Below are 16,190 nucleotides of genomic sequence, written 5' to 3' on the forward strand. Positions count from 1 at the left end.
TGCCTAAAACTCAACACCGACAAAGCAGAAGTACTCATCCTTGGGAACAATTCCTCCCCTTAAAATGACTCCTGGAGGCCTCCAGAGCTAGAACCCTCCCCACACCGACTCCCCACAACTTTGGCATTATCCTAGACAACAAGCTCACCATGAAGAACTAAATCAAAGCAGCCTCCTCTGCCTGCTTCCTCACTCTTCGAATGTTCTGTAAGATCTTCAAATGGCTCCACATCAACACCATACGAACGGCCACTCAAGCCCTAATCACCATCCGTCTAGACTACGAAAATGCACTATATGAAGGGATGACCACGCACCTCCTGAAAAGATTGGAGACCATACAGAACTCAGCAGCCAGACTCCTCCTCGACCTCCCCAAATGGACCCACATCACCCCCCCACCTCAAGAAGCTCCACTGGCTGCCCATTCAGCAGACATGTCAATTCAAGATACTGATCTATACCTACAAAGTCCTCCACAAGCAGGGAGTAGCTTACATCAGCCACTGCATTAACTTCTACCAGCCTGCACTTTGCCTCCTTCTCCCACACGCACACCCCCTGCATCCGCAAAAGCAACTGTGAGGATGCTCCTTCTCCCACCTCACCATGAAGTCCTGAAAAAACCTCCCCTGCACCTCAGCACGTCAACCTCTCTTCAGGAATTCAGGAAAGGACTCAAGTCCTGGATTTTCAACCAACCCCTCAGAAGTAGCATAGCACTCAGTACCTGGATACCTTCTCTGGTGATCAGCCGCACTTCACAAATTCTGTTTGATTTGAGGATCATCATGCCAATGACCATGGCTCACAATACATTAGTAATTATTTGTACTTACAATGTTATGTTCTCTTTTAAAATGTCCATCAGGACTATATTGGGTCCTGGTTTTTTTCCCAGAGGACTCTTGTTAATTCCTGAGGAATCTTTTTAAATGTTAATAGACTGACTCAAGGCAACGGCAGCTACGAGATCAATTATTGCATCTCCTCCCTCATCAAGATTTTTGGTGATGTTTTTGTTGTCAAAAGCTTCTTGGTAAGTGTTTAACCATGTATCAACATGTATTAAACAACCAACCTGGGGAGAGGCGTAACTCGAACAAAAGGGAAATATTTACCACTTCCAGAACACTTTACTATTCTTAGAGCATCCTTCAGCCCATATGTTTAAAATATGTTGTTTACTTTTCAAAATAAAACTCATTATAAAATCATCAAGTGGATATATCACTTTAGTGGACTTTGGATCAAAAATATTGTAATAAGAATGAATAAGCATGATATTGAACAATCCAGAGGAAAGTCAAGAGTAAAACGTGAAACCATATGGTATAACATATTACCAAATTGATCAATCCCCCTTTCTCCATGCCCACTATGAAGGGATGTCAAGATTACAAAATATATTACAACATCAATACCAAAGTTGTCGGTCATTCATGTTTCCTGGCAGCAAATTAAATCAAAATCTTTCATACAGGCCAACAAGTCAGCATTAGTTAGTTTGGCGAGGACTCCAGCTAAGTTCCACAAAAGCATTCTGATGCTGGCTTGAAGAGTGCCCGTCATCGGTATTGGGTGTGGGGGTGAATGTTAGGTAAATCAGAAGGGTCTAAAGGCTCTACTATTGGATCAAAGACCACTTGAGTTGACAAAAAGAAGTTGATTTTGGGGAGTTCAGTAACTGAAAGTCACACGATTTCTTCTAAAGTGCTGAGAGGGGTAAAACTATTATTTTTTAGACACTATGGGCCTCGTTACGAATTTGGCAGAGGGGATTACTCCATCACAAACATGATGTATATTCTGTCCGCTGTATTACAAGTTCCATTATATCCTATGGAACCTATGGAACTTGTACTACGGCGGATGGGATATTCGTCAAGTTGTGATGGAGTAATCCCCTCTGTCAAACTCGTAATGCGGCCCTACATCTAATCTGGTTGCTATCCCGCTCATTGATGCTGGGTGTTAATAAGATCTCTCAGACTGTGACCTATTAAAAATATTCTAAAGAATAATAAAATATGAACTCTGTCTAGTAAGTTGGTCAAATAATTCAGGCAATGGAGTAGTTGTCTTACGACAATATATATATTTTTGTAAGTTAATCACCACACAGTTCCAAAGAAGTGTTTGGGACTATGACCAATCCACTCAACCCTTCTTATAGGTCCCTTTGAAACATCCTCGCTTCTCCTCCCTCCCAGGAGTTGGATGGGATTATGGGGGATTTAGCCCATCCCGTATGTGATATGCTGCAAGAACAAAGTCCTTAGTCTCTCATGCTACAGGGCTGCAGTGCGCGCTTTCAAGCGCCCTTGTCCCTCTTCCCTCCCAGGAGCAGGCCAGGAAGTAGTTCACACTGCACGTTATATGCTGCAAGAACAATGTCTTCAGTCTCCTGTGCTGTGGGACTGTTGTTCGCTCTTTCAAGTGCCCTTGCCCCCCCTTCCTCCGAGGAGCACGGCAGGGTTATGGGAGATGAGGTTCATCCTGGACGTGGTATGCTGCAAGAACAATCACTTCAGTCTTCCACACTTTGGGACCACTGTTCATGCTTTCAAGTGCCTTTGCCTGTCCTTACTCCTAGAAGCAAGGCGAAATATAGGGGTTGAAGTCCATTCAACCATGGTATACTGCCAGAACAAAGTCCTCAGTCTCACTCGCTGCGTTTCCTCAAAGAGCAGGGCAGACGTATGGGAGATTAAGTTTACCCAGGCGTGGTGTGCAGATAGAACACATTTTTCACGACTCTGCTAATTCCTTTTGTTTACCTTTTACTGTTTTTGCTGTAATTTTTATATTTGCACAAACCACTGACTTTATTTACTGCCGATGTTGAACTTCTTATGGAAGTTCCTTTCCTCTTCTTTTTCAGAAAGGTCACATGTAAGAAATACTGGATTATTAGATGCTGCACCCAAATCCTCACCTCCCTGTGTGACAGACATTGGCCAATGAGAGCTATACTCTGAAGAGTTAGCACTCAAAAGGGTTTCCAACTGCCTTACAGTATATCCCTACAAAAGGTTTTCAGATTTAGCTAGCTTATCAGAAGCATGGCCTCATCTTGACTGAAACAGTAGGCAAATATGAATTATCCAGTCTTTATTCTGAGATAATTTCCTTTAATAAAGTGATCTGTAAAGACAGATTCCCATTAACTGACACCAATCAACAAGCAACAGTCAGGTTTAGTAAAAAGGAAGGAACCAAACTTTTTCCCTTGGTAAGCCAGGAAACAGGTGATATTCAGTTCTCATTTCTGTAGAGTTTCGTATTACAAAAGCAGCCAAACTAAAATTATAACTTAGTTCCTTATTACAAGAGCAGTCTAATCAAATATATTTCTTATTTCTAAGAGCGGACAACACTTACAGTCATAAAAAGGCGGCACACTCAAGCAACCTCTAAATCAGACCCTTAATTCGCTCGCTGCCTTGCTCTGACATCCTTATTCCATCTCCAAAGGGTGATGTCAGATGTTTCGATGTGACCTCACAGGTTTGTGAGGAAAAAATAAAGCACCATAATAGAAATAAAAAGACTACCCATACTAACAAAAAAGACTAACTCTAAACAAGCAAATGGAAAAATCTAAATCACTCTTCACTATTGAGCAAAAAAGACTAAAATCACAAAAAAGTGCAAGGAGAGAGAAAGACACGTTTTTATGGCATACATACATTAATGCAAACCAACACAATTTGAATTAATAAAGAAACAATGTTTTCCCATGTAATTTCACAAACTCAAATTCTGTTAAACATAAGGTTTGACTCAGTGCATTGGGCAATCTAGAGGATAACCTCTAGTGATCATTTGCACAGAATGCCTCAGGATTATGCTTAAGCGAGATAATGCAAAATAAGTTATAACTTCCTGAAGAATATTTTATGTATATCTCATAATACTAGTGGTCCAAGAGAACATATACCAGTACTCACAATGAGGTCGGCAGAGTCATTTGCACCTGCTAAGTGTTGATTTGTAGCATTTGAAAGCTTATACATCCAATAGTGCTTTGCTGTGATGAAAAAGTTGAATGGAAGCAAGGACCCAATCCCAAGGAGAAAAAAAATGATGTATGTGGAACTGAAGTAGTCCTTAGGTTTCCGGACATAATGATGACTCAAAAGGGAAACAGTCTCTTCTTGATACACATCGCTATCAGCATGGATGGAGTTTGTACTGACTTCATTGGCTCCTTCAGACTCGATGGCCACTGTGAACAAGACAATGTGTACGCATTAGAAAAGATGTGCCTGCATTAAATGTTTCCAAATATCACATGGCATTAATCAACTGTAACAGAAGTATGATAATGTGCATACACTGGGACTCTCTCTTTACTCTTCAGTTCTATGGATGTGCAGAACGTACATAGAATGAATAGCTAAGAAACACCATCTTGCACTGAACTACAAACTTTGAATCTCATTTTACGACCTGGCAAAAATGCAAATTCTGTGTCCTCTTGAGACGTAAAATTATCACTTTTTTTATGAACCTTTTCTTTTCAATGGAGTACATATGTAAATATTTTTGTGTACTGTCCAGTACAAATGCAAAAACTAAGTTTGCATAGATTTGTGCATTTACATGATGAAACCAGGTGACCAGAAATAAACTTCTGCAATGCATAAGCGCAATACGGTCCTTTTTAGATCTTCACTGTTGGACCTGGCCCTTTTTGCAGGGTCATCTGCAAACTTTTTGCCATTCTCCTCCCATTTTTAGACCTGTTTTAGTTGGCATTATGCCTCGGGCACTTTACAACTGCTGACTAGTGCTTAAGTGCAAGTGCTCGCTGTCTAAATGGTATTATGATTGGTTTATCCATGACTGACATATGATTTACTAGTAACTCCCTAGTACAGTGCACAGTGGATGCCCAGGGCACATAAATCAGATGCTACTAGTGGGTCTGCAGCACTGATTGTGCCACCCACATGAGTTACCCTATAAATATGTCTCACACCTGCCACTGAAGTGTCTGTGCATTTTCTACTGCCATGTCGACCGGGCAAGTGCACCCACGTTCCAGGCCCAAACCTTTCCTTTTACTACATGTAAGGCACCCCTAAGGTAGGCCTACGGCAGACCAGTGGGCATGGTGCAGTGAATTTAAAAGGTAGGACATATGCTGGTGCGTTTTACATGTCCTGGTAGGGAAATACTGCTAAATTCATTTTTCACTTTTGTAAGGCCTATCTATCCCATAGGATAACATAGGGATTATCTTTAAATATCTTTTAAGTGACATTTCTCAATGAGAGAAGATAGAGATGTGGAGTCTGAGGTCTCTGAACTCACAATTTAGAAATACATCTTATGGTGAAGTTGGTTTTTGAATTGTAGGTTTGAAAATGCCACTTTTAGAAAGTGGGCAATTTCTTACTTAAACATTCTGTGTCTATCCCTGGCTGTGGAATGCACGTCTGGGTCAGGAAGACAGTTGGGCTGGTTGTGAATTCACTCTATGTCAGAAATCTTCAAACTTTTTTGGCTAAGCCTCCCTGCCTCCCCCCACCCCAAAAACGTTTTTAGGGGTTCAGCACCCCACCACTACAGGAGGATAATTTCTGGATGCTACTACACATCTACACTTATCCTCACCTACATATCCCAGGTCATATCTGGTTCTATTTGGCAAATAATATTAAACATAAGAGTGTTTACCAAAATGGAGATTTGTGAGTGCCTGTGGTTGAACGGCAGAGGCTTATTACACAGTTCAAATCAAGTTTCCAGAAAAAAAAAAAAAGAAAAAAAAAAAAAAAACTTTGCCCGAAAATGTACACTGTTGCTTTATTTTCTGCATACAACATACAATTTCACTAAATATAGATAAACACACTTTCAAAGCTAATGTGACATGTGTGCCTGTTTTTCCCTACAGAGACGGCCAATCTACAACTGTATCCTTGCTGCTGTCATTCTCAGGCTGTGCTTCACTTCCAGTCTTGAACAATACATTGTTTTCAGTACTGCAAGAGCAGAGTCTCACATAAATATGATGAGCTGGCAGGAAGGAGTTTTGACAACATTTCTGTCAAAGCAGAGTATTCTGGGGCATTGCCAGCAAAAACTTCCCCAGTGACAGTTTGGTGAATTGCATCTGCAGTGTACCGTCACTGTGGTGCTCAGTTAGTTCTTCCTGCATGCGAATCAGGAGATGGGTCCCCACCTCCGCCATAAATGGCTGAAAGACCCAATCAGTCATTCATGCGGTCATTGGTCTCACGGAAATACGTTTGTAAACTGTTCCTGGGAGACGTCAGGTGATGTTTTATTAACTCAGCAACTCCTGAAATGTTATATTAGTTTCCTCAAGAGCAGCTGCTGGACATGGGAATGGCTCAAAAGAGACCAGTTTCAATTATTCTTCTCCATAACTCCAACTTCTTCCTGAATGCAGATATTTTTGTATTTATCGACAAGAAATGATTTCAAGTCTTTGCAGATAAAGATTGAGAGAACTGAATTCCTCAAATATGTCAGCACAAACTAGCATTACATAGTTGTTTGGCTTTGCAGGAGTCCAAATCCAGAAGAAATTGACAAACTTCATTCTGTAATAAAAAAATGTGATTCAGTAATTTTCCCCAGGATAACCACCAGACTTCTGTGTGAAGCAGCAAGCCATCATGTTCAGCTCCCATTTCTGCGCATAAAATGGCAAACCGGCGCGCACATGTGGGGGGGGATCTTAATCAAATTAACTAATTCTACTGCAGAATTCAGCACATCCTCACAATCACTGTCCTTGTTTGTAACAGCAAGGGCTTCCCGGTGTATCATACAGTGGGTCCACAGAATATGTGGAGCCACTTTCAGTACTTCAACTTTAAGGCCAGCCCTAGCATCACACATGGAAGAAGCACCATCTGTGCAGATCCCACTTTAAGCAATGGAAACCAAAAATGTCATTGACAATGTCAAACAGGTCAGATGCTGCTGCTCGCCCCTTGTTTGACTTGCAGAATACAAATTCTTTAAGGATTGCAGTTTTCATAACCTGTTTGGGCATAAACAATTATATGGGCTTCCTTTGACAAGTCAGTTGCTTCATCTAACTACAAAGCAAATCAACTCTATTTCAACCGAGCTATGAGTTGTTCATGGGTGTCCTCTGACATGTCAGAGATGAGATGGCAAACTGTTGTTCCTGAGATGGGTCTCATTTTTAACTTCTCTATTGCTTTATTGCCAAGCATAATCTTGGCCACATCAAAAATTGCTGGCAGAATCACTTTTCCTCCATCTCTAAAAGTTTTTTTTGTTTTTGGCTACGTGGTATGCCACTTCGTGTGAAGCTTTCAAGGCATTTACTGGGGCGCGTGCCACATTTTTCACTGTTTCTTTCTATTGAGTCATCTTTTGCAACTTCCTGGCAAAAAAAAAATATCTACTCTTTCCCGCTAGAGACCCATATTTCGTATCCAAGTGATGCCTTGGTTTGGTGGCTTTCAAACTGTCTTTAGCTAAGGAGACACTGCAAATCACACACTGTGGCCTAATTTTTCCAGTAACAAAGATGCAGGTGAAGCCTAAGTCCAAGTAGGAGGTATTATACTTCCTTATTTTTTAAGCTTTTCTCTCGCCATCTGTTTCAGCCTTTCGTATGAGAACCCTACCATCTTTTGGCAGCAAGAAATGATCCAGTCAAAAGTGTGCTTGACCCAAGATACAAAATTGTGAACCCGCATGATAATAAATACAAAGTATTTGCTGTTTGTAAACACACAGCTGCAATTGCACAGCTGCATGAGGTTGAATAGGTTTTTAAAACTTTGCAGTTTCAAAAAAAGACTTCACAAAAAAAAAAAAAATTGTCAGATATAAAATATGGAAAAAAGACTAATTCAGTGGTATGTGGATAAACAGTTACACCTGCTGATCCAAGGTTTACATGGGTGCTCCCAAAACCACTGCAGCATGTCCATCAGATATCACTGACGAGGCTGCACAGTTCATTTTTTTTTTTAAGTTAGAGCGGTGGAACTTAAGCATTGACCCTCATCCATCCATCCCTCCACAAACCAAAAACAAAAATGTGCAATCCCTCTAATGGTTCTACTACTGGAATAGCAGTTTTTGTTCCCTTGCAAAGAAGAGAAAAAGTATAAGAAATGTGTTTTTTTTTGTCCCAATGGGTCTTGTGTGACAAAAAGGTAAATGGCAGGTGCTCTGGACTCTGCACGTTTGCACTGAAAACAGGCATGGTTAAAAGTAAAAGTTAAAACCATGCCAGGATTCTAACAACAGGAGGAATGCAGGTCTTTAAGAATGAACTAATACCAATGGACACCAGATGCCAAGTGCTTACAGGAGAGGGAGATATGTATGCTCCGACTGCTCAATACCAAGTGGGCTGTGGTTGGCGCAAGGGCAGCCTTGGAAATCCAGTCCAAGAGTGCTCAGGTAGAAGCAGCACAATGGGCAGTGTTTAACTCACCTTCGCCACATTCCAATCTCATATGAGGATGCAAAAAAAAAATTTAAAAGCCCAAGGTACGACTAGTATTTTGGTGCCTCTGTGAACTTTGTATTACTGCATCAGGCCATATTAGTTTGGAAGTAATTTGACGTAGCATTTTAAGAAATGTGCACTTTTGAAATGTTTGTGTATCCATTCAGGCAATCGATTCGTTTATTTAATTTGTCATCATTCCAAGGCCGGTGCAGTCTGGACTATGAGTGAGTTGTATCCAGAAGGCCCCAAGTCATGTAAGACACACCCAGAACTGCCATCTCAAGATGGCTCTCCGAGTACTGCATAACATGGATATACTGAATGGGCTATGGTGGCTAACAGGTCCTGCTGGCGCCAGGGTGTGCCGCCCCGCTTCAGAGCAATCACCCGATCTGAAGAGAGGGCTGAGCAGTGCACTGAGAACCCCAAACCTCTCTTCACTGTTTTACCCTATGATAATTTCTCCATTTGTTTATGTATTAATACTTGGTGTCCTCAGGAGGGTCAGAGTCTCTTGGAAAAAATTAGAAATTGGGCCATTACATTGGGGGAAAAAAGGTTGGAAAATGCACAGTTGTGCTTGTTACTTACAAATTGTATCAGGCCAGCCCCGTTCATTGCATAGTGAGTGCAGCAAGTGAGCCTGACCATTACAAAGGGCTGGCTTTCTGGTGGTTCTCCCCCACGAAAATGTGGGGAAAAAATGGTGCATTCTACAACACCTTTGTTATTATATATTCAATAGTATTAGCTTTTAAAGCATAGTAAATTATTAACTCACTATGCACCAGTATACAAGAATCTTTGTTGGGGCTCTTAAATAAATCCCTCACCATCAACCTCCAACAGTTCCTCTCTTCTCACTATAGCCCCTCTCTCACATGTAATTTATTTATTTTATAGCACCTCTCATACCATTCTAGGGTTCGGAGCAATTTACGTCACACACACACACACATACAGAGACAATGCATCATACATGAGTAAATAAGTGTACAGAAAAAGTTACACAAGGCAAAGGGGACTACAAGACAGAGGATTCACAAGCTATCCATACTGGTGGGCACTTTTGAAAAGTGCTTGGTGTGGAGTAGCGACAACTCATGATTCAGAACCTAACACAGTGGTTAGGGTTGACTTTAATAATCAGAATTTATTTCCACCCAAACAACCTTTTTAAGCAACATCAAGAGAATTAAAGGCTGGGAAAGTATATAACTTTCTATATCCTTAGCATGCAGCTCTTTGATGGCAGTTCATAACTCAGTGTGCTAGACTACAATTGATCTTATGAACTGCACAGTAACAAAAGAAACTGTGACAAAAGCAGTAACCCACTGAGCTATGCACATAAAATTCGCTACCTTAGATGAGTAAAAACTGCCACTAGACAAAACTTCCTTCTCTCTCCAGCAGGTACATTAATCACCAGAGTTAACTTGACACGTTTATTGTTGCATGAAAAAGTGCTGAACATATAAGGAATTTTGCAGTGCTTCTAAAACTACTGCACTGCTACAAAACTGATTCCTGCTCCTCAATCAAACTTAACAAAAATAAAGTCCTGATTCAGGGGATGGTTTCCGCATACAAAATGGGTCACAAATTGACATTACTGGACAAAGTTAGGATAAGAACATTCTTTTCCACCTACCTGCTAAACAAGCAGAACTCGTGGGGTGTTGGAAACACAGGTTCAACTTAGCACATGCAAAGCGGTCCTCCCTAACATAACTGCCCCTCTTCCTCTGGGAAACTGTTGATGTCTGGCTTACCTGCAATTAATTTTTATCTTCTCTCCTTGGAACCAGAGAGGCAGTGAAAGGCATAAGCTATGGCGTTGGCAGGAACCAGGAGGCGAAGGGCAGCAACCACGAGGGGAAGGGCAGCAAGCAGGAAATAAAAGGCAGCAAACGGGAGGTGAAAGACAGCAGTGGAGAAGAGCCACTAAAAGCAAAGTATTGGGCATTCTGTAGCTTTATGAAGGTTACATTTGAGGCCTTTCCTTCTCCTTCAGTGCTGCCCTCGCTGTGATTGGTGCAACGTCATAGCTAATGGTGCTGGCTCACGAATGGAACATATGACAGAGGAATCAATAAGAGTGCTCCATTGGAGATGAGGGGAGAAGGGAAGAAAGGAAACTAACGTACTTTCGACAGTACAGAATGAAAGGTGAGATTTGCGCTCCCCCAGGGATGGTGCCACGCACAACCCTGGGGGGGCGCACCCCACAGTTTGAAAACCAGTGCTCTAGACTGTCACAAAGGTAGCCGAGGTGTGCCCTGCATATCCTGATGGGTCTTCCTGGGCTAGTGTGGTGGGTGGAGCTGATACTTGCAAATGAATAGGGCTGTGCATGTCCTTACACAAAGAAGTCTCCAAACCCCTGGAGTATGTCTGGGGCCACAGCAGGAAAGGCAGGGTCTTGTGCACTACAAAGACTTTCCTTTGAAGTTAGCCTATTTCAAAAGCAGAAATGAGTATAAGTACTGGGCCTCTGAGACCACAAATTCAGAACACCTCTGGATTGAGAACATTCTGCCAGGAAGAAGAGCTAGATGCTGTAGGAGGGACTACCATTCTGCCTGTTGATTTGCTGTGCTGGCCTGCTGCTTCTGTCTTGGGAGTTAAGGGACTGGACTTTGCTTTGTACATCAAAGATTTCATCTGTCAGCATCTGGCTCTCTTGCTGGGAGTCCCGACTCTCCCAGGGGTGCCACATCCAGTTCCTGGGCCCTTGGAAGTGAGTTCTGGTGTAACCAAGAGAAAATCCAAGTAAATCAACTGCAGAGCAACTTTGGGTCCGGCACCACTGTCCAACTCTGTGCCTCTGCCTGCAGCAGAGCCATGGACCCCGCTGAGTGCAACATCCGAGACAGATGTCCCAGGCCTGATGCAGTTGCAGTGCCTTCAAAGTCCCACTGCAGTGGGAGTCCTGAGTGCTGTGTCCCTGACATCCAGGACAGCCGACTCCGATTCCGCTGCCGCACCTGTGGCCCAGTGGTGTGATTGTGACACTGAAAAGGAGATGCCTCCCATCTTGACCTGCTGGATTCATCGTCCCTGCCCAATCATAAGGAACCTACGCCTCACCTCCCCTACCTCGCAGTATGGAACCAACACCTCACCTCCCCGGTAGCAGTAAGTAACTGACGCTGCTCCAGTGACGCCTCATTTCCCCAACTCCGAGCCAAAGACTTTGTTTCCTCGTTTTCCAGAGGTACTTTGCCTGGGGCCTGTGCAACTCCGTGACTGGCCCACACTCCCTCAAGAGTTGTGTTAGACAGTTGGGAAATGACTACGCCAAGATGTTGTGATAGCCCCAGTTGGAGCTATTGTGTTTATATGCGCTTTACTGAGATTGAATTATTAAAAATGTGTATCTTTGCTTCATTATGTTTGATTTTTGTCATGTTGGTCTTGTTTTAGTCAGTCAGAGGAATACTGGCTATTTTCCTGAACCTGTGTGTAGTACTTTTGTGGTGTTTTCACTGTGTTACTGTGTGTCTGTGTACAGATAATTTACACATTGCCTCTGAGATAAGCCTGAATGCTTGTGCCAAGCTACCAAGGGGGCGAGCAGGGGTTACCTTAGCTGTGGGACTCCCTTCCCTCGAGTAGAGTGAGGGTCCCTAGGTGGACAGGGTGCAAACCACTGGCAACTAGAGACCCTATTTCTAACATTCACTATAGACAACGTTTAGCTGCCTGTTGTTGAAGATGCACTGTATAAGAAAACCAATGGATATAGAGGGATTTTGGTCAGCCCACTGTTTACCACTGGTCATCTTTCTTGTCAACCTCAATTAGTTACTTCTTATTCAATGGTTTTCCTTTCTCATCTTGTGTTTGTCCCTCCCTCCCTTGGAGCACAGCTTCTGTGCCAATTTTTGTTTGGATGACTTGATCCATACACTGCTTACATTTATAAAACTACTTTTTTGTGTTCCTTAGCACACAATGGACATACATGCATGTTCCTGTCTTTCTGTTGCGAACAGCAGTCATCCTGTATTCCCACCCAACCCCATTCCAAGTTGCTTTTCCCGTTAACCTGCCATAATTGTCAGTATAAAACAAAAAAAAAATTAACCCTGAGTCCTACAGTGCCGTCGACCCCTCCTCCAGATCTTCCCTCCACTTCAAAAAGCATTGCTAAAAGGACTGGCAAATCAAGAAGTCTGGTAATACCTTCTGAATACAAGACATTTTTGCTTTGCTAAGGTTTATTAGTAAATCTGGCTCTCTAGATCAATAGGGACTTCAGTATGGAGAGAAATTATATGCTATTACAATTTAGCAAGCTGAACTTTGCCTGCACATGTAAATCATGTGCGGAAGGTAAATCATCTATGCTATGTAAATATTTAGTATAGATGAATGTTAAAAATGCATAGCATTGTTGTACAATACAGATTACAATGGTTTATCAACATTATTATGTTGCTGTGGTGTACATTCAAATGTCATATGAGCATCTCATGCTAAATAAGGCACCAGTTCAATGCAGGTATGAAAACCATAATGGGTTGTAATGAAAAACATGCCTAATTTATGGCCTGATAAGGCAGTCTATGTCTCATTTTTCAGAACACATATTAAGACGATCATAGCAACGATGGTGTGAGTATGCCGCAGTCTTACCACAAAGTTCAATGGCTTGGGCAGTAGTCAATGTCTCAAATAGAAAGAAGGCTTCTCAGAGGCAGGTTACACCTACTCCTCATCTCCTGATTCAGAAATAGGTAATGAGTATGCAATTTTCTCAACCAGCAATTCCACTCTTCATTTACACTTCAATGCTGATCCATCAGGACTGGGGGTCGATTTGGCTGGGGTGTTTAAGTTAATCATATGCTATTCACTGGACAGTCCTCCTCCTGCATTTGCTGTGCGATAGTATGATGAACCCCAAAGGACCAGTAGTAATAGGCCTAAACTATCACTGCTGAAGCACAGTATCCACTGCTTGCCCTGTGCCCCCCACAGGCTCCGACACTTGGTATGTGAGCTACTACCGCGAGGCTAAGATGTACAATGTATTTTCAATAAGCACAACGTAGAAAATGAGAATATTTTTATGAAGTTTATCACTCTGTACAGTGGAAAAAAAAATCAACATTTCGTAAAACAGTTCTCTTAGCTCACAGATATTATGTTGAGAGCATATCTGATCATTGAGCAGCTCAATGAAACAAGCTGTAAATCAATCATCTAAAACAAATGTATAACCACAATTAAAGAAAGTTCTAACACAAAATTTAAGAATAACATCCAACATTTGTGGCACCTGCATTCTTATGTATGTGCATGGTTGCTGTGTTCGCCAAGGAACTTTATATACAGATGACTGTCCTGTACTTCACAGAAGAAGGGGCCTGTGTGTTTAATTGTTTAATGATCCAAATTGAACATTCTTAGGAAATATTTTGGAGAAAGCAGTGCTTACTAAACTCTCTACTGAACATTATGGCTTACTGTCAGACCCAACAGCATGGTTTCAAACCAGGCAGAAACACAAGTCTGCCATCATATTCATCTGGGATGACCTAAAACTCACAGTGGACAAAAAGAAGTAGCTGCCTTATTACTTATGGATTTATCAGCAGCAAATGACACTGTCCACCAACATAGCCCACTGCAAAGACTTCACAGAAGTGTAATCTGTGAAAATTCTTTAAAATGGATTGCTTCTTATCTCGTATACACAGTATACTCTACCTACCCTCTTTCACATCACCTCCTCACACACAACAGGGTAGTGTTCCAGACGGGTCCATCATATCCCGTCTGTTGTTAGACATCTACCTAATCTAGTACCAAATCTGAAAAAATCTTACAACCTCACCTGTTACAACTATGCAGATGACACCCAAATCATTTTAAAAAAAAAGATAGCCCTAAAGACCTCTACTACTCCAAACTCTAGGACTGCCTTTGCGCCATGAACACAAAGATGATGAAAAACCATCAATACTGCAAAGACAGAGATTAAGGCATGCGGACAAAGGCAAAACTGCCAGCCTACCACCATATGCCCTAAGGAACTTCAAGCCTCACCGACAAAATGATGATAAGTTAGAAACCTAGCAGTAACCAAGGATTCAGACCTATCCTTGATACCGGATGCCAACAGCGTCACAAAGCGTGCCTTCTACACAATGAAAACACTACACTGCATCTTCCTATACCTTGCATACCAACATTATCTGCAAGCCATTCTCACGCTCATAATCCCCAAGCTTGAGTGTGCCAACAGCCTATGCCTTGGCATTCCTGCATTCATTATATAATATGCAAAACACAACTCATTCCAAAATGCTCCACCTTCACCCATGATTCCAGTCCTGCAGTCGCCCCACTGGCTACCTACTGCTACAAGAGCAATAATCAGTGCACTATGCGTTGTTCACAAGGCCTCCCAAGGAAAAGGACAACCAGGTAAATTCAACCAATACAAACCAAAATGAGCATTGCTCTCCAGGCTTGCACCAATCATAATACCACCTTACCATATGAAATCAAGGGAGACAGGGACTGCTTCTCAATACTAGCTGCCACGTTCTGGAACACAATACCTGTCACAATTCACATATGGTCAACATTTTATGGACAAAAGAAAACTCAAACCAAACAAACATTTCTGGTGGAAGCGCATACCATGTTCCTTTTTGCCTTATACTCAACTCTTCGCAGGAATAATCAGGAACTACATTTCTCAGAGACATTACGACACACCCATTCAAGCATCGACAAGCACAAGGGGAAACCGTGTGAACCGCTTCCTGCTTAGTACTGAGAGGATTTCCATGCAGCGGTCATATGGATTAATGTTCTGTGGACTTGCTGGTTTTCTGGTCTTGGGTCTGAAGGACTCTTGGACCGGGTATTTGGATCTGCATCTTGCAACAAATGTGTCAGCTATTCCCTCCTACTCAATCAGCCACAAGCGGCAGCCAAAGCTCGATCCTGTACTGCTGACATGCACCTGGTCAATTGCAGACTGTGCTGATGGCAATCTACATTCAAGGTAGGCAATCAGAAGCATCCTACCTTACTCTAAAGGATTTAGAAGAATCTTTTTCCCTTACAAATCAAATGGAGATGACAGCTCCACCAACTAATGGATATTGAGTACTAGTAAAATTTCCTGTTTCCGATATATATTCTACTCTTTTTTTTGGTTGCTTATGACATAAGACAATCTGTTTGTGATGAGGTTATTAAGTGGAGACAGGGCGGTCTTGTGTATCGATAAGCGCTATTACTAGCTGTAAGGAAATGCCTCCTTGGCATGGTTACCCCCTGACTTTTTGCCTTTGCTGATGCTATGTTTTGAATTGAAAGTGTGCTGAGGCCTGCTAACCAGGCCCCAGCACCAGTGTTCTTTCCCTAACCTGTACTTTTGTATCCACAATTGGCACACCCTGGCATCCAGGTAAGTCCCTTGTAACTGGTACCCCTGGTACCAAGGGCCCTGATGCCAGGGAAGGTTTCTAAGGGCTGCAGCATATCTTATGCCACCCTAGGGACCCCTCACTCAGCAGAGACACACTGCTTGCCAGCTTGTGTGTGCTGGTGAGGACAAAACGAGTAAGTCGACATGGCACTCCCCTCAGGGTGCCATGCCAACCTCACACTGCCTATGCAGTATAGATAAGTCACCCCTCTAGCAGGCCTTACAGCCCTAAGGCAGGGTGCACTA

The 16,190-nt window shown here is 42.3% G+C and overlaps 1 protein-coding gene across 1 annotated transcript in view; it reads right to left on the reverse strand.

Moving 5' to 3' along the window:
* SLC29A3 (solute carrier family 29 member 3) overlaps positions 1-16,190 on the reverse strand; it is a 141,016-nt gene that overhangs the window by 90,427 nt on the left and 34,399 nt on the right. Inside the window, exon 2 of the mRNA XM_069240566.1 lies at positions 3,954-4,231. Within this exon, the coding sequence (XP_069096667.1) occupies positions 3,954-4,231 (278 nt within the window). The remainder of the gene's footprint in view (positions 1-3,953; positions 4,232-16,190) is intronic.

Source organism: Pleurodeles waltl, chromosome 6, assembly GCF_031143425.1.
Source record: "Pleurodeles waltl isolate 20211129_DDA chromosome 6, aPleWal1.hap1.20221129, whole genome shotgun sequence".
NCBI lineage: Eukaryota > Metazoa > Chordata > Amphibia > Caudata > Salamandridae > Pleurodeles > Pleurodeles waltl.